Source organism: Pyricularia grisea, assembly GCF_004355905.1.
Source record: "Pyricularia grisea strain NI907 chromosome Unknown Pyricularia_grisea_NI907_Scaffold_2, whole genome shotgun sequence".
Classification (NCBI taxonomy): domain Eukaryota; kingdom Fungi; phylum Ascomycota; class Sordariomycetes; order Magnaporthales; family Pyriculariaceae; genus Pyricularia; species Pyricularia grisea.
In genome coordinates this window covers 813,352-840,900 of record NW_022156717.1, presented here as the reverse complement: position 1 = coordinate 840,900, position 27,549 = coordinate 813,352, and the positions used below count along the sequence as shown (strand labels likewise).

Below are 27,549 nucleotides of genomic sequence, written 5' to 3'. Positions count from 1 at the left end.
TATCGCGTTATTTTTTTTAACGCGTTGTTCTCACGTGGTTCGCAATATTAATTAAATTTTGGCGGTTTATGTTTTAAATACGCCCGTTTGCACCAAAATTACGGCTTTTGATAGGCGATATTCCAAATTTGAAAATATCCCGGTTTTTTTACGGTTTTAAAACAACGTTGTGATGGGTATATTTACGCGTCAAATTTGTTGTTGTGTTAATTATAATTACGATCGTATATAAATTTGGTGGGGTGCGTGTTGACCATTTCAGGGCCCTGACCATTTCAGGCCCGCCCAGTCTAGTTTGAGCATTGAGATTAAGAGCTCTGCGTTTTTCAGATGAGCGAGACTGGGAAATCCAATGACAAGCATTAATCAGACGAAATAACCTAATTATACTGCAGTGATTGAATGCCATTTTGATTTTTTGTAAGTAAATTAAGACAAATCTTAGCTTCTTTTTTGAAGGGCATCGAGTTCGTACCGCTTTCCCCGATTTTGCCCTATCTAATGCCGACAATCGGTGGGTCGGATCCTCGATCTCCTCACCTTGATTCCCCGTGGGGGGAGGAGCAATTTCATTATTTCCTACCATATCACCTCCTCGGCGAGATTTCGTAGTTGCCCGGGCGATAACGGAACCGACCCCATTTTAGCGCACCAATTATGTGACAATCGTACAGAAAAATAGATGTTCCTCTTTTGCGTGGAATTCAGGGCGCTTATTCAGTTTTAACTTCACGATACCATCAAAGACAACAATTACACTAAGGTGCACGGAACATTCATATCGGTGCAGAGAGTAAAAGAGATGACAAACCCTATGCCAGTGCCGTCTTCGCCGGAAGACACCGCGAAGGCCGACACGGCCCGGGGTGCCAAGAATGACAGCGAGAATCTCAAGGCGCAGCTTCCGTCTCAGCTCGTCAATCAGGCTCAACCTGAGATTTACTTGGAAGCACTAGTGCGATATCCAAATGACGAATCTATTGACCAGGCCGACGAAAAGCGCCTTGTGCGAAAGCTAGACATGCGCATCTTGCCGTTGCTGGGCATATGTTACTTTTTTTACGTATGTAACGAACGAAACCCCCCCTGGCCACCTGCCACCGACACTGACCAGACTTGCGCAAAAACAGTACGTTGACAAGACGACCCTTTCATACGCTGCAATATTCGGCCTGAAAGAAGGGCTCGGCCTCAAAGGGGAGGAGTATGCCTGGCTATCGTCGAGCTTTTATTTTGGCTGGCTGATATGGGCCATTCCATCCAATCTCATCATGCAACGAAGCCCTCCTGCCTACTACCTCGCTTTCAACATCTTTATGTGGGGAGCTCTTCTAATGGCTCAAGCGGCGGCCGTCAACTTCGCGGGGTTACTTGCTTTACGAATATTATCGGGCGCGTTCGAGGCCATTGCAGACCCGGCCTTTATGCTTATTACTTCCATGTTCTACACCCGCGCTGAGCAGCCCAGCCGTATCTCGGCGTGGTATGCGTGGAATGGGATCGGTGTTGCGGGCGGTGGACTCATCGGTTCGTCGTGACCTGCGCATGCTGCTGATTTCATTTCACATCCACACAAACTAACCAGGGAATGATCTCTCATCTCAAAACAAAAGGGTACGGAATCGGCCACATCAAAGGCTCCCTATCATCGTGGCGGTATGAGTTCGTCGTGGTGGGCGCGTTTTGCTCAGCCTGGGCCGTGGTGCTCGTATTCCTGCTGCCCAACTCCCCACGCACAATCTGGGGGTTCAGCCATGACGAGAAACTCATAATGATTGCGCGCATGCGGCGCAACCAGACGGGCATTGAGCAGCGCCGCATCAACTGGGCCCAGATTGGCGAGGCGTACCTCGACTAAGGCCTGCCAAAACCCGCCCATGGGGGCCCGCGCCGGCCCAAATAGGTGGGTCGGGGGGCCCGCGGGTAGACTGTGATATTTATGGGGGGGCCCAACCCGGCCCAAGTTTGAACGCGGGTTTTTTTGGCAGCCCGCGGGCCCCCGTGGGAAAAGCCCGTAAATACGTAAATATTTTAAAATTAATACTTGTAAAATTCCGAAGGAAATTATACTAAAATAAACGTAATATAAAATAATATATTTTCCAATATAATTATTATTATTATTATTATTATTAATATTATTATTATTATTATTATTATTATTATTATTATTATTATTATTATTATTATTATTATTATTATTATTATTATTATTATTATTAATTTTTGTTTTTTTTCGTATATAATTAATTAAATTATAATAAAAATAAAAATAACAAATTTTAATTATAATGTTTTTTTTAATTAACCGAATATAAAACACGAAAAAAAAATTTATTTAACAATATTTTATATTTCAAAATTTTTTAAATTACGCCCATATGATATATTATTCCGTACCCGTTTTAACGTTTTGGTTGGAATTTCCATAAAAATTTTGCGATATTTTAATCCAATTTAAATGGAAATAAATAATGCAAATATACGGTTAATATTAGCCCGGATTAAGGTATTATTAACGGCCATTTCGATAATATTATTTTTATCGGAATTAAAATTATTATTTAATTTATTTAGATTATGGATAAAACCGACAAATTTTGTAAACCTATTATATTTAGCTTTTTCGTTTTCCGGGTTTAAATATTCGTTTTCCATAATGGTAATTTTAATACCGACCAAAAGAATAAATTTCTTTTAATTGAAATATAAATAATAATATAATTGCAAATAAATAGATTTAAAAAATATTAATTAAAGCCGATAAAATTATTTAATTATAATTATAAACGTTCGATAAAAATTAAAATAACAAATATAATCAAAATATTGCGGGTAATTTGGGCGAATTTTGGAAATTTTATTTTATATATAACCCACCAGTTGAAAATATTATTATCGTTTTTTATAATTAAATATAAATAAAAGTTAATATATATAATTATCCGTATAACCATCCGTAAAACCATTTATATTTTGGATTATAATAAAATTAATATATTACGTATTTTGTATTAAAAATATTTTGATTTTTAACCGGATATTTTTTTCGACGGATCGATTAATAAAATATGGAAATTTTATCGGGTTGAAATTTTAATTATTTACATATTTGGATTTTTTTCGAATTTGGTTTACGTTATAAAATAAACAAAACCGGATTAATACCCGGTTAAATTAATTTCTTTTTCGAATGGAAATTGGAATTTCGTTTTTTCGAATATAATTCGGTTAAACGTTTAATTTTTTTGGCAATTAAATTTTCCACGCGTTGGTTAATATATTTTATATAATACCGTAAACGGTTTTTTTGGAAATCCGTACGCGTCGGAAAAATTAAAATAACGGCCAAAAACTTTAATTTTTTAACGTGGTAACGTTAAATTAAATTAATATACTTATCCAATTTTGTTTGCGCCGTTAAAATTGCGGTTTTTAAATTGGTATATTATTCCGTTTATAAATATTTTCGAACTTTTAATTAAAATTTGCGTTCGAAATTGGTGAAAATTATGCCGATAATTTTTAATCCAAATAATACGTATACAATTACTTTTATTTTATTTATTTTAAAAATATTGGTAAAAACCGTTATAATTTTAATCGTCGTTAATAAATATTTTAAAATAATTTGATTTTCGTTAAAAATTCGAAATTTAATTAAAATGGTATTGACCGGATTATTTTAATTATTTGGCGAAATAAAATATTGTTAAATAAATATTTTTATGGTTTAACGAAATTAAAAAGCACGCGTGATAATTAAAATGGTCGAATTTTATTTAATTTGGATATTTTTAATTAATAATTAAAGGCCTTTAAATCCATATTTACCGGTAAATTATTATAAATTACAAAAAAATTTTATCCGTTTATAATTTTAATAAAATAAAACCGTTAAATATTCTAATTAATATAAAATATTGGGTTAAATAATATTGGAATTATTTAATATATTGGTATTATTTACCTAAACAATAATATATTCTGGAAAAATATCCCACGTTTTATTTTCGTCCGTATTATTAATAATTAAATTTTCGTTATTATAAAAATTAACCAAAAAAACGCGGAAATTTATTTTGGTAATATAAAAATTTTAATATATAATCTTTTTTACAAATTATAAAACGTGGGCCATATAAAATAATTGGAAAATTTTTAATTATATTTGTAATTGGGGATTATAAACCCGAAATTCCGCCGCCACGTTATTAGCGCGAAAATTAAATATATTATCGGCCGTAATAACCAATATTTTGCTTTTTAATTTATATTTTACAATGGTTTGGACCGTAAGTTTTATTAATCGTTTTTTCGTTTTGTTAACGTTAATTACAATAAAATTTAAAATAATATAACGGCGTATTTAATTATTATTTACGTAAACGGCCATAATACTCGAAAAAAACGTGTTTTAAATTTGGGTTGGTTTATCCGTTAATAATTGAAAATATTTTCCCTTTTCGGGGAATATTGGTTAATGTTTAAATAATAATATTTTTAACCATTATTTTGTATTTTTTAATAAATGTTTGTGGCGAAAAAACCTTTTATTGGTCGTTTTGGGTTTGTATAAATAATTTAAATTCCGAATTATATATAATATTAAATCCTTTCCGCAACGAAATATAAAATCGGACGTAGGATTTTTCGATTTTATTTTTCGAATATTATTGTACGTTTTTGGCTTATACGAATATATAATATTTTATTAACGTTACGTAAATAAAAAAACAATGTATAAAATAAATAAATTTAAATTATAATGGATAATTATATGGATGGTTATATGGATAATTATATGGATAATTACATTTTTAAAAAAAAAAAAAATTTACCAACCGACAATTAACGTTGGTTAATATAATATTACCGGACGTTATTTAAATTTCCGATTCTTTTCGGATATAAACGATAATATTACAATACCGTGTAAAAATGTTTATTTCGTTATATTATTATTGGTTCTTTTTACTAAATTGGGGGTGTTTTAATATTTGCACATATTATTTGCAAATAACGCATGGTTTGCCGTTATGTCAGAAAAAATTTTATTGGTAAAATTTCCAAATTTTTACCAATTTGGGTTTTTGGAACGTTTTTAAAATTAAATCGATTTTATTTTTTTTTGGAATTTAACGGCGAAATTAAAAATTAATAACGAATAAATTCAAAAAATTGTTCCATAATTTAAAGGTATATAAATAATAAACGTTATTCTTTCCGCCGTTTATTACAGGTTTACTATAATTTATAAATTTATAATTTGTAAATAATGTAACGATAAATTTCGTTTCGGTATTTTGGTTAAAATCCAAAAGAAAATTATTTTCGTTTAAATTTACATTAAATCGACGTTATACGGGCGTTTTTACGTTCGAAATTATATCGCAAAACTCGTTAATAAATTTGATATTTAAAAAGGATAATTTTTTGATTAATTCCCTTGAAAGGTTTATTAATTTATCCATTATAATTATATGGTTAAAAATTAAAAAAAAAAAAAAGAAAACAACGATCGGTTTATAATATAAAACGTTGAAAAATTATTTATTAATTTAATTTGTTCGTTTAAAATCTAATATAAAATTTTAAATAATTAATATCGGATTTATTTCGGTTAACCCTTTTTTTTTAAAATAAAAAACAAATGAAAATTTGGAAAATTAACAAATTTCTTTTTTCCAAATTATCGCCATTATTTGTATAATAAATTATAATACGAATAAAATAAAAATATTACGGGCAATTACCGGTTTTTAAATAAAAATTTCCAAATATTTAATAAATTTTCATCTGTTTAATTTTTATTTTATATTGGTTAATTAAAATTAAGTTTTTTGTATTTATTAATTATATTTAGTTTACACCGTTAAACCCGATTAAATAATTAAATTTTCGATTACCCGTTCGACCACGAAAAATACCAGAAATACCATCCCCGGATATAATTTTATTCCCAAGTCCAATTATAAAACGAGGTTAAATGAAAAAAATTGCGGAAAAAACGACGGAAAATAAACCGCTAATTCGAAAAAATGGCCGTATTAATAACCGAGTAGCAAAAAAAGGATAACGGACGAAAAATTGTGTAAAAGGGTTTAAATTTGGAGGTAAATATAAATTATAATGGTTATATTAAATGGTTATATATTAATATATTGTTTTAATTATTGCATTAAAAAATATTTGCCGTTTATAATCGAATACGGATTTATTAATATCCAAAATTATTTTCCAACGTGTAATAAAGGATTTAATAAATACGGTTACGTTTTACGCTCGTTTATATATCCAAATTAAAATTTTAATGGTTTTATAAAAAATCGGGGAAATATTTTTAATATAATTATTTACGGTTTCGAATTTAATTGTTATTTACGTTAAGCGGGTTACGGTATTTATTAAAAATATATCCCTTATCCGATTTATTCTACAAATAATGGGGTATAAAATAAAATTTTAATAAATAAAATTTATTTATTTTTATATTTATTTACCTGTTTATTTTTTTATTTATTTAAATTATATCCGTTTTATTTATTTTATTTGTTTAAATTGGTTAAAATATATTAATTTATTTAACGCAAAACTATAAATCAAAAAAACTTTTAATTTTAATTTTTTTCACTAAATTTAGAAAAGGTTGGAAAACAAAAACCCTTTTTACCGTTAAAATTATATTATATTAATTTTAATAATTATTATAATTTAATTTTCCATATTTTAATTTGAAAATATAAAAAAATCCCGTAACTATTTATTATAATCGTATTTGGGTATAATTTTACATTATAGGCAAAAAATCTTTTTTAAACTTTTCAAATATTTTATTATAAATAAGTTTTATAACCAGTATTTATAACCCTTTGATTTCTTTTTTATTATTTCGCCAAAATCGGGTATTCCAGCCTAATCGGCGGTAATAAATGGAAATATAATCCATTTTTGGGTATTTTTTTAAATAATTATTCGGTAAATTATTTTAATTAATTTGTTAAATATATTTAAATATATTTTATAAAACGTTTATTTGGCCCAAATACGGCGTATAAGGGCTTTACAATTAAACATTTTATATAATTTTTACGCGCGGAATTTGGCGGTGTTTATAATATAAATATAATTTACAATCAAAGATTTGGGCACGTTATAATAAATAAAAACGCGCAACAAGGTTTTTTTAACAAAGGTAAAAAATTAAATAAACGTAAAATAAACCGTTTTATATTATAATTATTAAATTTAATATTATAATTTTTAATTTGGGGAGTATTTATATTGTTTTATTTTCGAATATTTGGTATATTTGGTTTATATTATAGTTGTAAACCGCAATATTTTTTGCCTAATAATATATGTTGGTAACCAAATACGCAATTAAAAAATACCAACACCAATATATAATATAATAAACGGAATTACGTATTATTTAATATTATTAATTAAAATAAATAATAACCATTTTATATAATTATTAATTATTTATTAATTTAGCCATTTTTTTTTGGAAAAACGTTACTAAATTACCAAAATAGGTGATTTTGTGGCGAATTTGGCGTATTATTTTACTAATTTTTATAATATTAATAAACGAAACGCTTTTAAAAAAGCTGTTAAAAATTTGGCGGACGAATTTATTTGTTTTGCTTTAATAATTAATTTGTTATAATAATAAAACAGCGACCATTTTTTTTATTTAAATATTGTTTTTTCAGTTTTTTTAATGGGGATTTGAAAAAAAGTTTCGAAAACGTTTTTTAAATTGTTAAAATTATCCACGTTTTCCCAATATTCGTTATTAATTGGGGCGGGGGTGCGTGTTTTTAAACCAAATTTAAATTGTAAATTTTTTAATATTAACTTTAACGTTTTATAAATAATTATAAAAAATGGTTATTATAATTTTATTATTTTAAATAATTATATAAAATGGTTATTTATTTTTTAACAATAAACTTTATTTTAAATTTATTTTCCGTTTATTTTTGTTTAAATTTAGTCGACGTTATATATTTATAATTAACGCGTAATTTCGATTTTTACCGCGATAATATTATATTAAATTGTTTACGCGCGCGGTTTACGAATAATTTAATTTTATCGCCATTATTTATTTATTTTTTAAATCTTTTATTGCGATTTCGTAAATTTTGGGCCTTACGACCGATATTATTATTTATTTTACGTTTGGATGTTATTTTTGGTTAATTTTTAATTATAATTAAAATTATTGTGGAAAATGCAAATTTTTATTCATATTTATTAATAATATTTATTTTTACAAATAATGGTTTTTCCAATATAAAATAAAACCGCGATCGAATTATAAAATTGTAAAATTTGTAAAAATTTGAAATTTTTATTATTGTAATTAAATTTTAAAATTCGGAAATCTTTTTATAAACGGTGTTTTTTTAATTGGATTAACCCCACACCTATTCTGTATTTTATCCAATTAAAAAAACGTTATTATTTAAAAAAATCTTCACGTTAATTTTAATTGGGTTTATTTTCGTCCTTTTATAATTTTCTTTTTTTTTGGTAATCGTGTAATAATTTTCGGCTTTTCACCCGATTATTTATCCAATTCCAATTATTACCGACTTAAACCGGTTATTTAATAACCATTTTTTACAATTTTTTTATTATTTAATTTTAATTAATTATAATATTTTCCTTTTTATAATTTACCTCCGTTAAAACGTTTTGCAAAATTTTTAAAATAAAAATAATATGCAAATTTTATACGGGTCAAACGTCCAAAATATTTTTTAAAACCGCGGATAAAAAGAATATTACCAATAAACGCAAAAATATATATTTTAAACCCGGTAATATATTTTTATTTCTTTATTATATATTTAATTTATTTGTTTAATTTTATTTTAATTATTATTTTGCGGAAAATTCGAAAAATGCAGCGAATTTTCAATTTAATTATCCCCAAAATATTTTTTCAACGTTTAATCCGAGAAATTACTTACAAATATTTATTTAATTGCAAATTTTTTACGTTTATTATCGCGATTTTATAAAAAACCATTAAAACGTTTTTCACCAATTTTTTTATTGGTAAATCTTTTTATTTTTTTACGTTATAACCATTTATTATAATTATTTTAATACAAAATAACTTTGAATTTTTACGTTATATACGTTCGCCGTATTATTATTTAAATTAAAAATATAAGTTTCGTTAAATTTATTTTTAATATTATAAATGGTTAAACGTATTCGTATATCAATATATAATTTAAATTTATATTTTATAACGTTATACCCGTTAAAAATAGCCCCAAATTTAAAAAAGAAATTAATTATCCATTTTAATACAAATAAATTTTTTGGTTAAAAATTATTATGGTTTTTTATTACGTAACGTCCGTAAATAAACGGAAAAATAAATGGTAAAATTTTTATTATTGAAAAACGTATTATTCCGGAAAAAATTCCCAAATATAATTTTAAATTTTCGTTTAAAAGTTTATTTCCAATCCAAAACAAAAACGAATTAAATATTTCGCCGTTTAAATTATTTAATTTTACCCCCTATATCGTTAAAAAAAAATTTAATAATAACGAAAAAGTTTTTGGCAATAATACCAAATCCGACGAAAATAAAAAAAATTAATTTATTATTATATCCGAAAAAAATAACAATGCGTTTTTATTTTAATTTAATAATTTAACATAATATAAAATGATTATAAAAATAATTATAACTTTTCAAAATTTGCGTTATTTTATTTAATTAAATATATAAATATTTTATTTCTTTTAATAATTTTTTCGTAAATTTTAATTTTGTATAAAGTCCGCGGATTATTTAATTCGGGCTTTGGCAGGCCTTAACCTCGACTACAAGACGTGGTTGTTCACGCTGCTCGGATTCCTGGCAAACATACCCAACGGCGGCATATCCAACTTTTCGACGCTCGTCATCCAGGGGTTAGGCTTCAACACGTTCCAGACGGCGCTCTTGGGGATCCCGCAGGGCGTGCTGGTTGTGATTTGGATTGGGCTGGGTGCTGTCGCCAACAGGTTCATGCCCAACAACTGCCGCACTCTGATCTGTGCCTTGTTTATGATTCCAACGATTGCAGGCGCGCTTGGCTTCTTGCTTGCGCCTGCTGATGCCTATGTTGGGCGTTTGGTGTGCTTGTGAATTGTATACCTTTCATCCCTTGTCTTGATTTAAAAGTTCCACCTCAGTATCCTCACTTGTTGCGATATTTTCGAAAAAAAAAACTATCATAAACGTTGCAATGAATGAATTTGTTCAACTAACCAATACCAACACCCAAAACCCAGCTACCTCACAGGCTCCTACCAAGCCTCCTTCGTCATCTCTCTGTCCCTTATCACGTCCAATACGGGCGGTCAATCCAAGAAGATGATCGTATCAGGCATGATTTGGTTCGGCGCCTGCATCGGCAACATCGCTGGCCCCTTCTTCTACCGCTCCGACCAGGCGCCCAAGTACCCTCTCGGCATCGGCAGCCTGCTGGTGGCAAATTGTGCCGAGCTAGCTCTGTTCTTCGTGTTTCGGTACGCTTTCATCTGGGAGAACAAGAAAAAGGAGCGCCAAAGGGAGGCGTTGAGGGCTGAGGGTGGAGGGTTGCTGGCCGGTGAGGATGAGACGGCTTTTATGGATCTGACTGATGGGGAGAATCCCAACTTTACATATATTTATTAGCTTATGGTGTAAGGGACATACTAGTTGTGTCTCGTTTTGGAAGCACGTTTTCCAGTCACTTAGTCTTGTCTAATGACACGCCTAATTCTATTGCTGGCATTGGTAAGGATAACCTGTCATACACTTGATGCAATACTGAGTCACGAGCTGCATGCATTGGTAGGTCCAAGTGTCGGGTGTCTATTTCTTTTGTGAGACTAGTGTAATTGATGTCTAACCTCATCAGCCTTCTAGATAAATGCAAAGCGGATCAACCCAGAATCAACACGGCTACCAGATGGACTCCAATGCTTTTAAAAAAAAGTGACATCAGGTTCTGGCTTGGGAGACATCCCCAAAGAATAGATATGCATGTGTATGCATTCGGATTATCTAACCCAAGGCCTCATTGTAGAATGTACCAATCCTAATCCCGTCCTCAATGTATAGCCATTGCCATGTCCGGGTGCGTACGTGTTGTAACTTGACAGTTGCTGTGACTGGCCCTACTTTGGCTGAGCCTTATGCGGACTCTTTACTGCCCCGTACCCTACCAAATTCTTAGCAACAGTTTTCATTTCTCTAAACATTGCTACATGAGCGTCCCACGGATTCTTGTATCCGGGACGATCTGCAGGATCCGGGAACTGGGGAGGATTGGCGACGAAACGTGGTGATCCATCAGACGGGTCGGCACGTACCTTGAGAATGGCAGAGTCATCCACTTTGAGCCTCTTGGATTGTTGCCTTGGTGAGCCGGGGTTCTCCTGCGGACGCTGCTGGCGCCCCTGGTTCTTGTCCTTACCCCTCACAGCACATGCGCCATCTTTAGTTGTGATCTTGCATGCCTCGGCAAAGTAATCAGCCAAGTTGTTAGCGTTCGGAATCCTTCTTAATGGTTTCGCATCGGCCTCGGAGGCCCCCACGTTAGAAGAACCCTGGCCGTTGCCAACGCTGTCAGCCCTCTTTGTGATCTTCACCGAGGCTTCGACCTGCGGTGACCTCCGGCTCTTTTGGCGAGGCCTAGAGCTTGAACGAGGAAGACTGGGCCTGGTGCCATGGGGGCGGTGGTTATGGATTCCGCCATTCTCCTTGCCGAGGAAGTAATCAGTTTCAGCCGTTGTCTCGCGGGGTCTATTTTGATGGAGAGCCTCTTGGTTTTCAAGATCCTGCGCAGTCGTCTTTCGCCCCCCAGAGAATCTCTCCTGTGCCTTGTCCTTGATTTTACAAAGCCCATCTTGCACCTGTTTACCAGCCTTGTTGTAAAAGGTTCTGCACTGGTCAGAGAACTTTTGTTTCGGAGCTGGGGCTGCACCTGCGTCGCCCACGGACTCGAGGTTGGGCTGGTCGGCAGGGCCAGTGGCGGCGGTATCCTTCTTTCCAAATCTCTGGTCCCACTGTTTCTGTGCGGCACACTTGCAATTCTGCAACTTCTGGCGCGCGCTATCGGCAGCGCATTTGCATTTCTCCGCTATCTGGGGCCATTTGGCGCGCGCTTGTTCCAACTGTTCATTAATCTTTTGGCGGGCCTTCCCTCTGCGACCAGTTTTTCCGTCGCTTCCCTGGCCGGGGCTGCCAGACGAGCTAGTAATTGAATCGCTTCCCCGACCGAAACTGCCAGACGGGCTAGTGATTGAATCGCTTCCCCGACCGGGACTGGCAAGCGGGCTGGTCCTTTCATTGCTTCCCCGACCGGAAACGGTCAGGCGATGCTTCCGCTCGCTTCTGCTTTACATCGCGGCGAGAGTTAACCTCAACCGCCTGGTTGTCGATGTTATCGCGGGCGACTGCCAGGGCCTGGGCACCCGAGGCTGCGAGCGCCAGGGCCGTGACTAGGTTAAAAAAACGCATTTGAGCTCGAGGGTGAAAGTAAAAGGGAAAGTAAAGAAGGGAAAGTACCAAAGGTAACGATTGAATGGCCCAAAGCTGGATGGGGAGAAGAGTGATGAGGCAGTGTGGGGAGGTAGGAGACGTTTCTTATATGCTTTAATCTACACGCGGTGCTGAAAACAATATTTATCCGCGTCTTTATGCCCTCAACTTTGACTAGATGTCGCCAGTATCAACTCGGAACATCCTGTCTCTCTAAAGTAGAATTTTTCTAAACATGATAAAGAGAAATCTATTAATAGCGCAGATCTCCCAGGCATTGACTATATCTGCACAATTTGACTCGAGTTCCCATTGTGCTCGGGCAAGGCCGAAGATCAGAATACCTTACTCAGTCACTTGGCTAAGTAGTACGATTTTAAAGCCTTGAAATTGGGAGCATCCGAACGGAACTTTGTTTCTTTACCCGGGGGTTTTAGATTCAGCAGTACACCATTTATTCTTTATAAAACAAATAGCTTGGACGATTACGCTAGAAATCAAGAGAACTATATGAATTGTGGAGCCCTCAAAAGCAATGATTGCTTGAACAATGATTATCATCCACTGAACTCCAGCTGTAATAGGTCAGGCGATTGCCAGCATGGTGTCTTCTCAAGGGCTGCAGCAGGGTTGGTATAATGACCAACTTGCTCAAATCAGTGCCATGACCAGGACTAACTTGTCGAAATATGACCGGGCAAGTATGTGAAAATGACTAAGGTAGTTACCTTTTTAGTTATCTTATGAAAAATAAATAAGATATAAAAAGATTACATGGAATCCGCATATATGTTATAGACTTGGACAACCTCAGTATGTTGCCTCTAGCTTTAAATATCCCAAAAGTTATTTTCATCAAATACAAAGAAATCTTGCTTTAAATAAATTTGATCATCAGAAAAAAAACCGCTTTTGTTGAGTTAAATATTGCGTATTCTATATCAACAAACTGAAAAGACTTGGTAGCTTTTTGTATTATTTTACTACCTAGTCAGTCCAATTCGTAACCTTCTTTTAATAGAAGCCATGCATTTAGGGTCATTTCTAGAGCGAACATGATTTGATTAGTTGTAAATTAAGTGACTAATACATTTCTTTACCAAACCTGCCCGAGCTTGCGCAAATGTCGAGCTGTATATTTTCAAATAGCGGGTAAACCTTCAAATTTCGATTTTGACAAAAGTATCTGACAGACGTCGTATGAGTCGACCGTCCCATGGTCATTCTCGGTAACAGGGTGAGCACTATCAATTTCCGCAAGGCTGGCGCGGTGGAGAAAAAAGAAGACTCGAAGGATGGAATTGTTCAGGGAGTCGGTAACAGTTGAAGGGTAGAGATTTTCATGTCAAATGATGTGAATTAATGCCCGTTTAGATGGCATAAATATCTTCCTTGGTTCATGCTTGATGATAATTACCATATTAAGAACACAATGTGTTGCCCGGAAGTGTGAAAGATCAGCGAGAAGTCTTTGGAAGCCAGGGAAAGTCAATTGCAACGATTCATGGGGAAATCTCTGAGCATCAATGGAAGACTTGGGGTAAGGATGTATCATTAAACCCTGAATTCCGAAATGAAGTGCCAAAGTGGCTGAATACTCCCACGTCGGGCTACACTCGACCTGCAACCGGCTTGCACTATAGAGCCGACACGATGACCGAACATTTGACCCATCCATCCCATATTTGATATTATGAACCATTGTAAATGAGAATCTAGCTTGTTGCGATACCAGAAACGTGTGTCAATGGCTTAGCAAGTGCAAAACTTCACGTGAAGTCTCCGTGAAACTGAAGCCTTAATCAAAACAACTCTTTAGTTGGAAGGCCGAGATGTATCTGTGGGTACTGAGATCGGGCTCAATGTTTTCCTTCTCTTCCATATCTCGTCCCTTCTCCTTCTATTCAATTAACAGCATGTGATTCGGCGTGGTGCTGGTTTTGATCCTCGCCATAACACTTTCAGCACGACCAGGGCGAGTACACAAAAACCCCTTGGAGCACATCACTAAACTTTGCGACAGCAAGAGTCTCTAGTCTTGGTTGAGAATTCATTAGAAAATCCCAGATCTCGCGTCAATGCGTAAACTTGGAGACAACCGAGCACAAAATTCCTTGTTCAGTTTGAACCAAGTTTAGGCTCAATCGTCTAGGCAATACAACGCAATTTCTGACTAAAAGGCATCATGAGGCTCTGAATTATAGCTTTGAAGTATCAAAAGCGCGAAACCTGTGCCTTGGCATGTAAGCATGACATGCACTGGCGTTGGACTTGGCTGTAGACTACAGCGGCTCGCCGTCGCTGAGTAGCAACCGTATCTATTTCTTGTAAACGTGGTCTGCAGGAAAGTCGACTTGGTGAGTAGATACAGCGTTCTATCCGTCTCAAATTTCACCAAATCCTTGGCTGTCGGCAGCGCCATCGCCGTCCGCACTGAGCCCTCGGCCGAACTAACTGTTGAATCGGCGGCCGAGGTGGTTTTTAATCTTTGTACACAATGAAGAACTTTACTGCTTGTAACTGAGAGACCTACGAAATTGCCGACTGCCTCTGCGTCTCACCTTGCGCCAACACCGCAGATTGACCGAAAACCCCTCCCTTTTCTTTCTCCAAAGACATATCCCTCCGGGCTCCCCAGCGTCCAGGGCAACTCCACGGAGTTTGGCTTCCAACGCCGCCAGAAAAGTCGGTGACGACCCACAGAACACATGGTAGCGAGGGACTCGCTTCCGAGATTTATCATCCCTTTCGGCTCCACCCGGGGGAATAAGGGCACCCAACGCGCCCACGACGGGCCGATGCGCGGCGGCGCGGGACTGCTGCGTCAAAACCCCAGAATCTCGGCCCGTGCGTTTATGCGACGGCAGGTTCCTCCCGCCCGTACCCGACACATCAGCGTTCGGGCTGGTATAACGACCTGCCATTATGCCGTTATGGCGGACGGCGCTCTGGCCCAAATAGCCACCGACGGCATGCGGCATTGGACCAGGGATTTGCTTGATCGTTGAAGGCGCACCTAAAAAGACGTGAAGCGCATTCCCTTCCTGCAGTAGCACCCAGAGGCTGTGTTTTTTTAAGGGTCCAGACTTCTTGGTGGAAGCCCGATACCCTCTGGGGTATTGGTCACTGAGAAGTTTCCTGGAGGTGTGAATACTGTGTGGACTGTGGAAAATTATGACATGATCTGCTTTTTCACCTTGGATTGCTGTTCACTGTGTCGTGCAGCACTTGACTGGGCTGAGGTCCTAGTTAAGGGTCCACGTGACCGTCGGATTTGCCGTCATCAGGAGCCTAGCCTCCAGTCTCTATCTAGCAAGGAGATATACAAGAAGGAATTATTATAGGCACCTACTAAAGGTCTCATTGAGGGTATATTCTTTTTAGTATTTATTGGTCTTTAAGTACGGTACGACTGCAGTGACCTTGGCAGGCTTATTTGAATGTGAAACATTGGATGAGTGACTTGAGAAAAGGTTGTAGTGTTTAAACTAACTAATAATAGTCGGCCACACCAATGGTTATCACGTCTTTGTCAGAGTATTTCTCAATAACAAGCACGCTGGCGGGGAAATGATATTGATCAAAGGCTCTCATGGACAAATGAGAGGCTTTTGATCAACTCCGACTGGCAATGGCGCAGCATAGTGCAATGGCAGTGAACCCACAAATCAACAGTCACAACGCCGGAAAACGTCGCAAAATCCTTGTACAACAAACGACCCCTTTACACGGTCTTCTTGTTGACAAAGTGCACCACAGCGTCGTTGATGGTCTCGGCCGTCTTCTTGGGCTGCGAGAGGAAAGGCGAGTGGCTGGTGTTGAGGGAGGCGACGAACGAGTCGGCAGGGAACGCGCTGGCCATGGCGTTCTGCACGGGAAGCACGATGGCGTTGTCCAGCTGGGCGTGGATGTAGCCGACGTTGAAGCCGCTGTTCCAGGGCGCGAACTGGGTCTTGTCCGTCACCATCTTCCACGGCATGGACTTGAGCTTGGCGACGTAGCTGGCAACCAGGGCCTGGTCCGTAATGTCGTTGTAGAAGACGTGAGCCGGGTTGATGGGGTTGAAGAATTGGCCCTGTTGGATGGGGTTAGCAGTTGTTTGGAAGAGGTACGATGATGAACTTTTGTTGAGGAGCTTTTTCCATGTATTGAGACGGTGTAAATGCCAGAAAAAAAAAAGAAAAAAAAAAAAAAAAAAAAAGACTTACAGTGATGTTCCACCAATCAGGCAAGCTGCCATCCACGGCATCAAGCAGGCTGGTATTGGCGGGGATGGCAAATGCAGTCATGTACAGAACGCCAATTACGCCGTTCTTCTTGCCGGCGGCCTTGCGGTCAGCCACCGACAAGCCCTCAACGGCGTTGGAGATGACTACTCCGCCGTACGAGTGGCCGACGAGGACCACATCACGCTCACCGGGCGCATCCAGCTGCTTCAGGACCTCTGCACGTGCGGCGGCGGCATCGTCAGCCACGCCGACGTCGGAGTCGGTGGTACCAACGGTGGCCAGGGTGACGGTGCTGCTGGACAGGCCGAGCGCGGTAAGTTCCGGGATGAGCAGGTCGTAAGCCCAGGGGCCGTGCCATGCGCCCGGGGTAAGGACGACGGCGGGGCTCGACGCGGATGGGATGGCGGTAGCGGAGGCCATGGTGGTTGCAGCTGCAGCGAGGAGAAACCGGGGGAAATGCATCTCGTAAGGGCTAGAGATCTAAACCGCAGACAAGCGCAGCAAGTCGAGACTAAAAAGGGGGGCTTTGTAAAAAGGCTGCAGGATGGGTCTAGGTCCAAGTTGAGTGTGGGCACGAACCAGATTTCGCGTTGGGTGAGGTGCAGGCTGGGGTTTCCCTGGGTGGGGGTTGTTTATTTGGAATAAGGAGTGGATGGATGTCTGGGACGACGAGCCAGGTGCTTGGTTGGAAAGGAAGGGACGAAAACCGAACCGGGTAATCGATCAATCAGTTTCTGGGTTGAAAAGAAGAAAAGCCAAGGAACTCAAAAGAAAACCAAGCAGGATTGGCATGCTTAACATCCTCATGGGCTGCATATGTACACGTGGTGGAGTGTCATTGAAATGGAGGCAATGAAATTGGCCCCTGAATGGCTTCGTGTGTTGGAGAAAGCACTATTGGCTCCGATAACCACATTTTTTGGCAATATTGACTTTGGCGATGCTTTATCTGACTCAAGAACCCATCCATCGAGCCTCTATGAAACCGTTATGACTGCGGGAAGTGTCTGCCGATTGTTTACAAATACAGTAGAGTAGCACATTATGGATGCCGTTCTCCGCCTAGAAATGGGGAAGTTATTACAGAGGTGGATCGCCAAGATTTCCGGTGTTATGCTCATGGATATTCCTGGAGCTGGTCCCTTATGACCATAAATCTGAGAAAGTCTGAGAAGGGGACCCCACGTGTTGGTTGTCTTGTAGGAAGAGATGAGATGAAAATTTCCATCCACACTTGACCACGATGCCCTCGGAGATCTTAACGTTGTGGTATGTGGAACAAAAGCCCAGAGATGCCAAGCTTAGTTATACCCTGCCGGTCCAGATATTGCAATCCCAGGTACCGTGTTATCGGAGAGATCGACATCGATGAGCCTGCAGGCATGTGTAACATGGCACATTTTATTTCAAAAACTTATGATGCATGCAGTGAATGAATTGCGAAGAAATACTCTGTAAAGTAACACAATTATTGGCATGATGATGGGTTTAGGCTACCACATGAATGAATGCCGAAGCATTAACGCTAGTTGCAAGGCGGCATTATTCAACCCCTCATGAGTCAAGTATCCAGCCGGCACAAAGATCCTATCTACGCGTAGTCCTACAATTATCCTGTCCGCCCCCTTTAATCGCGATTCATGTCAGTGTGGTATTTGATGGAACTTGCTCCCCATCACATTTGGTAAATTTTGTACGCGCAATCTGCCCCTACTTCCTTTCTTGGTCTCGCTTTGTCTAGATGTACAAGGACATAGCTGGATTAAGGTGCACAATAAGAGGTAGGCTCGATATTAGCTCCTGGGACTTGCCGCGTGTGGATGTTGAGCACGGCCTGAGATGCTGCCGTCTTCCCGACGGGAGATGGCGGGACTTGGCGAATATCGTTTGTCTCTTAATGATGGACAGATCTAGTTTGACTAGTTGTTTTGTCGATCAACGAAAATTTCCTTGCTTTGACGATATTTCCTGGTACACCTCGAGGCGAGGGAAGTCAAATAGACTCGCCCTAAACTCTATTACCGCTTGCTGTGGAGATCAACCACGCACGAGTTGAAAGTCCGCGGCAGCCCGCGAATGATGTTGGCCATACCAAAGCACCTGCTTTTAAAACACCACGATGTTCGCTGCTCTGCTTCTATTTCTTTCTCCGCCGTCAAGCGGATCGCAATAAATATTGCTATTACACGGGCTTGCGATCGCCTTCTTGAACCTATGAAGCGTGGAACTACCACCCAGCAGTACGGTAACTACGGCGATTTAATCGGTAATTTTATCTTGTTGTCCATTGTAAAAAAGTTCGCCCTACAGCAAGCAAGCGAGCAGGGCTTCAAGGGCGACGAGTCAGGCAGTCAAATGCATGCTTCGTACCACCATACAATAACATACTGGGCAACGCGGTACCCTCGCCAATGTTACAGAATTCCCACTTTTAGAGAAGCCCAAACTCCACAAAGAAACAAAGACCAAGGCAGGATTTTTCTCTTCCTCATTACTTTTCCACCCGGTAATACTCCAATTCAATGTAACACCAGATCCCACTCCCACGGTCTGCCCACTCCATCCTAGAGATGAAAACCGATGGGGCTCTCTGCACACCTTGCGCCTTGATATCGAGTACGCAGTAACGTTGTGCGAAGCATATCACCTTGCGGTAGTTTATGGTAGCATCGACTCCTCTTCTCTCCTCTCTCGCTTGCGACAATACCAAGTCAGAGCATTCGGCACATCAACCGTCCCTCCATTTGCACCGGCGCAAGAGAAGGCGCAGCCAGAGTCTTCTGCGTCCGTGGTAGAGAGCAACTGGCCGGACCACGCTTCTAATGATCACAGAATATCCTGATATTCTCCATCTACTTTAGGCGGGGTGGCTTATCGCTTCTTTACCTACCTATGGTAGGTAGTAGTTTGCCGTGGTATTGTATACTCCATCCACAGCCCCGGCATAACTGAACCGGAGCGTCCTACTCGGTGGTCCAGAAAACAGGGGCAAAGAAAAAGGAAACCTCGGTTTCAGGGGTAGAAGAGCTTATACTGATACTGGTCTAGCCAGATACCCATTATTCTTCTGCATCTGGCCGGGGAGGGAAAATAAACAAACTTTGAATTACAGTTGCCGCTGCACATATACAGTCTCATCTTCCCCCATGCCCCAGTGGGCTTAGTCTCTACCCATCCACTTTCTTTTTCGATTCCCTCCGACACCTTAACTGGTCTCAGCCCTCTAACGATCGACACAGCTCCCCCAGAAGTGGCACCGAGATTTGAGAACCACATAACAGAAAAGACTCGCGCCCCTGCGCCACTGGACCCTAAAAGTTGCCAGCAACTGGGCTTTATAACCAGTCTGCTGGTGCTCAAGATCCGCGTTTAAAGCAAGAAAGAAAAGAAAAGGCCCCTGTTCCACCGACAACAATATGTCGTCCTCAGGAGCGCCCGCGGGAGTCGATCTCACCGAGACTCGAGTTCCCGAGATCATCGGTGCGTTAGCGTCAACGTGGTTCATGGCTGCCGGCGCGCTCGGCCTGCGGGTTTATGCGAGGAAGATACGGGGAGGAGATTTTTGGTGGGATGATTATCTGGCGTTTGCTGCCTTTGTGAGTTTTTATTTCTTCCACAAGCTATTTCTACCATATCAGACATCAGTTGCTTGGAATCAGGTGGCAAGGCTAACGTGACAAAACCTTTGATCCATAGTTAATGGCCGGAATACACGTCTGGGTTTCTATTGGATACAGTAAGCAACAAACCACAAGTCTTAGCCTTCTTTCCATTATTTTCTTCTCCTTCTCTAGAGTCTAGAGACAGTCAAGGTGAAGACACGACAGCCTCTAACTCGGTTTCCTGCTCCCAGTGGTACCTCACGGAACCGGCAAACATGTCTGGGCTGGGCCTGCGGATGCGGCCATGGTGTGGGCCATCGGGCTCTTCATCTCCGAGATGGTGTACACGCTCACTCTTTGCTTCGTCAAATACTCGACTCTGTGTCTCTACTGGCGCGTCTTTGCAACCAGCAATCGTAACCGCATCCCCATCTGGATCTTGGTTGGGCTAGTCACCGGCTGGGGAATCGCCATCCTCTTGTCATCCATCTTCCAGTGCGTTCCGTCGCAGTCATGGTGGCAGCGTTTTGATCCAGTCAACCCCATGCCGCCGTCCGAGTACAACTGCGGCGTCGACAGCAGGAACTTCTTCATCGGCAACTCCATCCCGACCATCATTACCGACGTTATGATAATTGCGCTGCCCATCCCATACGTCTGGAGCCTGCAAATGCGCGTGGCGCAAAAGATTGGTGTTCTTGGCATCTTTCTGCTGGGTGCTTTGTAAGTTTTTTTTGGGACGGTTATGGTGTAGCACTTTAACCATTTTCTTTTCTTTTATTCTCAGAAACAACACCTCGCTAACAAAGCTTTTGATATCCGTCAGCGTCACCATCATCTCCATGGTTCGTTTGAGCTACCTCCTTCAGCTGGATCTAGAATCCCCCGACATCACCTGGAACTTTACCAACGCCGTCATCTGGACCAATCTCGAGGGCAACATTGCCATTGTCTGCTGTAAGACTCAATCACCAACCCCAATCCCCCACAAGCACAAGTAAACTAACCCAAGCCTCTCCCAACGCCAGGCTGCCTCCCAACCCTCAAACCAATCCTCAACATGATCGTGGACGGCAGCTTCTCAACCCGTCTGGGCTCGCGCAAGAACACGTACGCCAGCGGCGGCGGCGGCGGCGGCAACTCCAAGAACCTCGAGTCTAGCGGCGGCAACTCGTCTGCTCAGGGGGCCATCAACCACCACATTTCCGGGACCAACCACGACGACCTCGAGCTCCAGTCCGGACCTGGGAGCTACCTCGACGCGGACAAGCTGCCGACGACGGTTCGGGACGGCGAAACCCAGCGACCCTTTGCCTGGCTGGATGACAAATCGGCAAAGTCGGAAGACTACGACTCGATGTCGACCGGTCAGCATGAGCAGCAGCATCAGCATGGGGAGAGGATCAACTGCAACAAGTCCGCCGTCGTGTCTAACCACAGGTCCATGGGGCAATCCCGCGTCCGGAGGGGTTCTAGGACCAGGAGCGAAAGGCGCTCGACGGACGGTGGGTCCAGCACCGATGAGTTGGCGTCACCGGGGTGCTTGGGTGGCATTACGGTCACGCACGAGGTGGAGGTTCAGAGGTGTGATGGTTCCGGGAGGGACCTCAGGTCCAGGAGTGTGGTGCCTTTTTGATGGACGGGTGGGGTTGTTGACCAATTCTGTTATGAGTATGAGTCACAGACCTACTCTTGGTATGATGCTGTAGGGAAATCTGGGCTAGTTGTATGATTATTGTTGACAAGAAGGAATAGGTCTATTGCCCAGGCCAGATTTCGACAAGCAACCAGGGGCATGGCCCGTCATACCAATGTATATCTATCTGTTTCCATGCGAAAAGCTAACCCAGCAACTTTGTTCTGGATTGCATTGAAACCACAAATAAATATAATGTCAAGCTTGAAAGAGCGAGTTGCACCCTCTGAAGCCTTGCATAGCTCAGGCCGCTATTGCTCGCAATTCTTATGATGTTTTAAGTTTCTAGCTCAAAGAGATAACAAGCCCACTTACAAGTTTACGGCCTCACGGTAACAAAGGTGACTCATTTACTTTTCCAACAAGCGTGGGCTCGACGTCACGAATATAGTCGCCACTGGAGGACAATGACCATTTCTGTTGAATTAGCGGACTGGGTTATCTCATTCACAGGAAAATTTATCTGACAAACTTCCTGCACCTATCAAGGCGCTAGTAGATCTCCAAAAATATCCAAGAGCTCTTATGGAAGAGGTGTTGTAGTAGCGGGATCACCTCAGGGGCAATCTTTGAGTGAGGCGCAGGCCATAAACCGCCTCTGCTGACCGCTACATAACTCACATTCAGGCTAAAGAACTCTCTCCTTACCATTCTCTCTGGCCCTTCTAGATTTGAAAGAGCGTGTCGTTCCTCGTATTTTTATCCAAGTTGACTGTTGTAACTTTCGAATTGCCAAGGCAATAGCGCACGATGATGGATGTTCGGACCGCCTAGCAGGAGTATCGACCACTGGTTACAAACCGATGCCCAAGAAGATCATATTCAAGACAAACGACGTAGTAGTTGGGAGGGTAAGAGGGACTCATACTCGATCGAAGAACACATGAGGTGGATTGGATTACCTGGTGAAAGGCAGTGAATTGCCGAGTTGTGGCTACCGCTTTACAACACTCTTAACTACTGTCATGTCATTGAGGGAAAGGGGCATTTATTACATACATCGACAACCGGCAGTTACCCATACCCTTCACACCAATGCCAGACTCGATTATTTGGACTCGAGGATGCCAACGACGCACCTGCCCAAGTCGACGTAGCATCCTGGCCAGGCGGCCGGAGCAAAATGTCCGCGGATTTAAATATGCGACCAATCACCATACAGGCTGGACAGTAAGATTTTGCTGAATGCACTGGATAAGCAGTAGTCACTCTCAACATCAAGTCCACGTAGAACGTGCATGTTGCAGCGGTTGGAAGTAAACTATGTGGTCGGCTTACGCTGTGAATTTAATTTACATAATATTGTATTCCAGTGCGGACCGATCAGAGGAGCGGGAAGCACAAACTACTATTGATGCACTCGAGTAAGTTTGCAACGGTGAACAATCTACACTCGAGTAAGTTTACATATATTATCAACCTAGTAATTACAACTCACTAGTCATTTGAGCGCAAAGATGGGTTTAGACTTTCTTAGCGGCAGTTGCTAGAAGACACTTGCGTGCAGGTCCCGTTTTAAGCATATTTATTTGGATGCCACCACCAACCAAAACCTTTGATGGCGAACGAGGTGTTCGTCCAAAGTTACGTAAATAATGGTCAGTACCGCAAAATGAACTAGAGTTAACAGATGAGGGAGTGGGGTGATTGGCTGTCATCCACGAAACTTGGTCTTCGTATCAGAGAGCTGATATAGGTAGGTTACGTAGCATCGGCATGGGCTAGGTATGCAACCCGCCGTGGCCCGCAGCCTGACCGTCGGTAAGTGCCAAGGTGTATACGGTGTGGAGTTAAACCCACGCCTACCACACTTGGGCAACATGGGTTAAAGAAGATCCCAACACAAATCGGGGTACATGTTGGAGGTGTCAACCCAAGTAGACTAAATCTTAGTTCCACTTGCTTACATGCGATTGCATGCTTGCCTTTAATTTAGCCGCGTTGCTGGAGCTAGGCTACATCTCACCAGGAGGGGAGAACGACATTTGCAAAGAAAAAATAAATGCCATGAAAACGACAGTTGTTCAACCAAAGTCTCGGCTGGATTTGTCCAGCCGATTTCATAAGATCTCAAAGAGAGGAACACTACCAGAGATATGGTTCTGGACTGTGAATGGTTACGCAGAGAAAATGTCTCCAGGACCCGACGGTTGCTCGTTGCGCACCTGGTCAAGAAAACCGAAAGCAAATACATTTCGTGACAGAGTTGCTAGCAGCTAACCATAATTAGGTCAAATAAAATGATCAATGCTCATTGATCCAAAAAATGTAAAGAAATCTGCGAGAAAAGGGTGGATGAGAGACAGTATACAAGATAGGTCTACACAGTAGGTCAAGGGTTTTGTTCACTTCAGTGACACGTATGGGCTAGTATTTTCAATCTCAAGAGTTTTGACATTATTTACGAGAAATTAAACTAAAGAGTTCCTTATGTACAGAAAATTACTCATTCAAATCATCTCCCCCAAACATTTTGACAAGTTCAAATTGATATAATGAAAATATATCAAAATTCATGCATTTTAAATCCTCAAATCATCCCTTTTAGTGAATGTACTCGGCGCAGACAAAGTCACCCTTGATGTCCATGACCTCACCGATGGTGACGTTGGGCAGGGTGCCTGCGGACCAGAGAGAGTGGTTCAGGGTGGTGACGTTGCTGCCGTTGTCGCCAAAGTAGGGGAAGAAGGCGCTGACGGGCAGCGAAGGGGGCTGAGCGTTGACCAGGATGGAGGCGGTGGCGACGTTGTTGCCGCCCATGTCGGTCAGACGCTTGGCCAGGTCCTTGGACTGCCACTCCCAGAACAGACGGTCGAGGTTGGTGTGGTGCATGAAGAAGAGGGGGTCGGCGGGCGAGAGCGAGACGTCGTCCATGATGCCACCGACGGCGTAGTGGCCCGAGGTGTGCACGGCGTTGCCCAGGCAGTTGTTGAAGTCGACATAGGTGGTGTAGGTCATGCAGAGGTCAACCTGGGACTGCGACACCATGTTGAACTGCGTCTGGGAGAGCTTGCGGGTCAGGCACTGCGGGGTGGCCTTGCGCGACAGGTCCACGTTCAGGTTGTTGGTGATGTTGACAAAGGGGCCATCGGTCACGCATTCGTTGGCGTCCATGTTGATGCTGCCGAAGCCGGTCTCGGGGTCAAAGATGGACGATTTGTTGAGCGGGGCCGCGGCAAGATCGGCCTGCTGGTCCCAGTAGGGCAGGACGCCAGTGTAGCCACACTCATCGCGGAGCAGCTTCTCATGGACCGACATGAAGTAGCGGTGCCACGGCAGGAAGGATCCGACGACGTGGATGAATTGCACTTGGGCCACGTGCATAGCTTGCAGCTCATCCCACCGGGTCCTGGCGCCGGCGAAGCCAGTCTTGGAGGGAGTCTCCATCAGGCAAACTTCGGCCTGGAGGAAGTCGGCCTTTTCGGCATCCGTGAGCGCAGTCCATGCCTTCCGCTGAATAGGGTTTGTGCAAGCAGCGGAAGCGGCCTGGGCAACGGCCAGGACCGCGGTAACTGAAGAAAGGATTTTGGACACCATTTTCGAGAGGCTTTTGGTTTGTGCTTTGGCAAATTAATGCGGTTGCAGATTGAAACACAAGCAAAAAGAAAGGCTCAAGGGGAAAAGACCGAAGTGACTGAGCGAAGGACTCTCTATTGGCTAAGCCGGTTGAGTGAGGATGAGTGAGCGGTGGTGGTGAGCCAGAGTAAACATGTCTTCCAAGGCCTTCTCAAAGTAGGTTTATATATCCTCTCCTCTGCCAAGAGTTGAAGATGGTCTTGCCCCTATCGACCAGGCATTGATTTCTATCCACACCGGGAATAACGGCCGTCTTGGCGCATGTGGCTACAAACCATGCAGTTTCTTATCTTGGGGACCTAACCATGGTATTTTCTTCGTACTAGAGTCTAGAACTAGTGCAGAACATGCAAAGTTGGCTTTTCTTTTCCAGAGGTTCGTATGGAACGCGTTAGTCTTGGCGCAAACTAGGTAGTACCGGAATACGATCCACTCGACGAAAACAGCATGGTATGCGATTACTTAGACATGGCTTCTTTTCATGACGGCCAGATCCGGCGGTCGAGTGGTCACCAAGATTCTACCGAGGTAATCGATCACAGTACGTTTTGACCAGATAATGAACAAGCCCGTTTGAGGAAAAACACCTCTGATCAACCAATTGAAAGATTGAGTTGAAGCAATTCCAATTCTTTGCACATACGGAACAGCCGGAACGGGCAAGGGGGGCAGGGAGGCAAGGAGGCAAAGATCAAAATGAAGCCGGCTTGGCGAATAAATCGGCCGATATGCGCCCTGCTCGATGCGGACAACTAACGTGTTTACGCAGGTACCTAACCTACTCTAGAACCTGGGCTTTGTGGGGGGGTGGTTTGGGTACCGGCTAGCGTCGCGCAGGTACTAACTACAGAGTAGTTCTAGTAGATAATGTAGCCCATATTTTTCACCAACTTCTGGTGGCCAGTGATCTCATATATTGAGGAAGGTGGTTGCAAGATACTTGGTTATCTGGCCCAAATCGGTTAGCGAGATGCGTGATAGACAAGGGAGGCGAGAGTAGCAATCAAATACACCATGTTGATTCTCCATCCAAACCTCGGACACTAAGTGGGTGGAATCGGGTCCACCCGCAAGCCTTGCCAGGAGCAGCGCGTGCCATGCCGCCCAGGTACGATTCATGATGGGCTCCGCCGTGGGCACGATGGCCTTTATGAAAAAAAAAAAAAAAAGTTCCATGTGGTGCCGGAGGAACCAATTCGAGAAAAGCCTCCGACAGACCTAGTTAGCCATCCCGCAAACGTGGAGCTTCGGAGTGGCGGACGTGTGAAAGCAGGAACCCTGCTGCAGTTGCGCGTCACCAAGGAGAATTATTTTATTTTTACAGTCATGCGTCGATCAAGCTCTTGTAGTAAAGAAAAAAAAAGACGCACTCTATCAAAATGACAATTCTCGCGGTCAATGTTAACTAAGCCCGCATCTAACCCGCTAGGCCCGTGATATACAACGTGCTTGTCCTTTAATAAAACGAACTTCAACCAGAGCATACTACTCAGTAAAATGCTCCATATATGAGTTTCTTAGTCTCTCCTTTCCGCGTCAATCAATCTTGTTCGGTTTGTCAGCAGATAACTAACCTTAGCAAGCTTGACGTTACAACTAAGTCCCACAAGCCTGGTAAGGGTAAAATCCCTCCCTCCTGCATGCACTGCACAGTCACCCTGTGGAGTGTGGGCCTTGTGGGCGTTGCCAACTTTGGTAATAGTTTTTGGCAAAAAAAAAAAAAAAAAAAAAAAAAAAAAAAAAATGATGAATTAAGGTACACGCTGCTTCCCGCATGCAAATGCATCATCAGGGGATGATATGTTTTTTTCTTCGCTTTTCTCACCCGGTTCAGTGGTTATGGTCAGAGATAGGACTACTGCAGAACCTGAGCAAGTGGTTGCATATCGCCAA

The 27,549-nt window shown here is 41.1% G+C and overlaps 5 protein-coding genes across 5 annotated transcripts; 2 read left to right on the top strand and 3 right to left on the bottom strand.

Moving 5' to 3' along the window:
* Nucleotides 1–802: 802 nt before the first annotated feature.
* Nucleotides 803–10,702, top strand: PgNI_02822 (uncharacterized protein; the record flags this gene model as incomplete). Its single annotated transcript, XM_031122879.1, has 5 exons — nucleotides 803–1,063; nucleotides 1,131–1,527; nucleotides 1,614–1,708; nucleotides 9,953–10,167; nucleotides 10,318–10,702. The coding sequence occupies 5 exons, from the start codon at nucleotides 803–805 to the stop codon at nucleotides 10,700–10,702; spliced, it is 1,353 nt and encodes a 450-aa protein (XP_030984465.1).
* Nucleotides 10,703–11,187: 485 nt separating this feature from the next.
* PgNI_02821 (uncharacterized protein) lies at nucleotides 11,188–12,532 on the bottom strand (the record flags this gene model as incomplete). Its single annotated transcript, XM_031122878.1, is given in 2 exon segments — nucleotides 11,188–12,364; nucleotides 12,375–12,532. The coding sequence occupies 2 exon segments, from the start codon at nucleotides 12,530–12,532 to the stop codon at nucleotides 11,188–11,190; spliced, it is 1,335 nt and encodes a 444-aa protein (XP_030984466.1).
* Nucleotides 12,533–16,277: 3,745 nt separating this feature from the next.
* PgNI_02820 (uncharacterized protein) lies at nucleotides 16,278–17,244 on the bottom strand (the record flags this gene model as incomplete). Its single annotated transcript, XM_031122877.1, has 2 exons — nucleotides 16,278–16,628; nucleotides 16,762–17,244. The coding sequence occupies 2 exons, from the start codon at nucleotides 17,242–17,244 to the stop codon at nucleotides 16,278–16,280; spliced, it is 834 nt and encodes a 277-aa protein (XP_030984467.1).
* A 2,954-nt stretch (nucleotides 17,245–20,198) lies between these two features.
* Nucleotides 20,199–22,020, top strand: PgNI_02819 (uncharacterized protein; the record flags this gene model as incomplete). Its single annotated transcript, XM_031122876.1, has 5 exons — nucleotides 20,199–20,378; nucleotides 20,479–20,518; nucleotides 20,636–21,107; nucleotides 21,172–21,341; nucleotides 21,413–22,020. The coding sequence occupies 5 exons, from the start codon at nucleotides 20,199–20,201 to the stop codon at nucleotides 22,018–22,020; spliced, it is 1,470 nt and encodes a 489-aa protein (XP_030985604.1).
* Nucleotides 22,021–24,624: 2,604 nt separating this feature from the next.
* On the bottom strand, nucleotides 24,625–25,617 carry PgNI_02818 (uncharacterized protein; the record flags this gene model as incomplete). Its single annotated transcript, XM_031122875.1, has 1 exon — nucleotides 24,625–25,617. The coding sequence occupies one exon, from the start codon at nucleotides 25,615–25,617 to the stop codon at nucleotides 24,625–24,627; it is 993 nt and encodes a 330-aa protein (XP_030985603.1).
* Nucleotides 25,618–27,549: the final 1,932 nt, after the last annotated feature.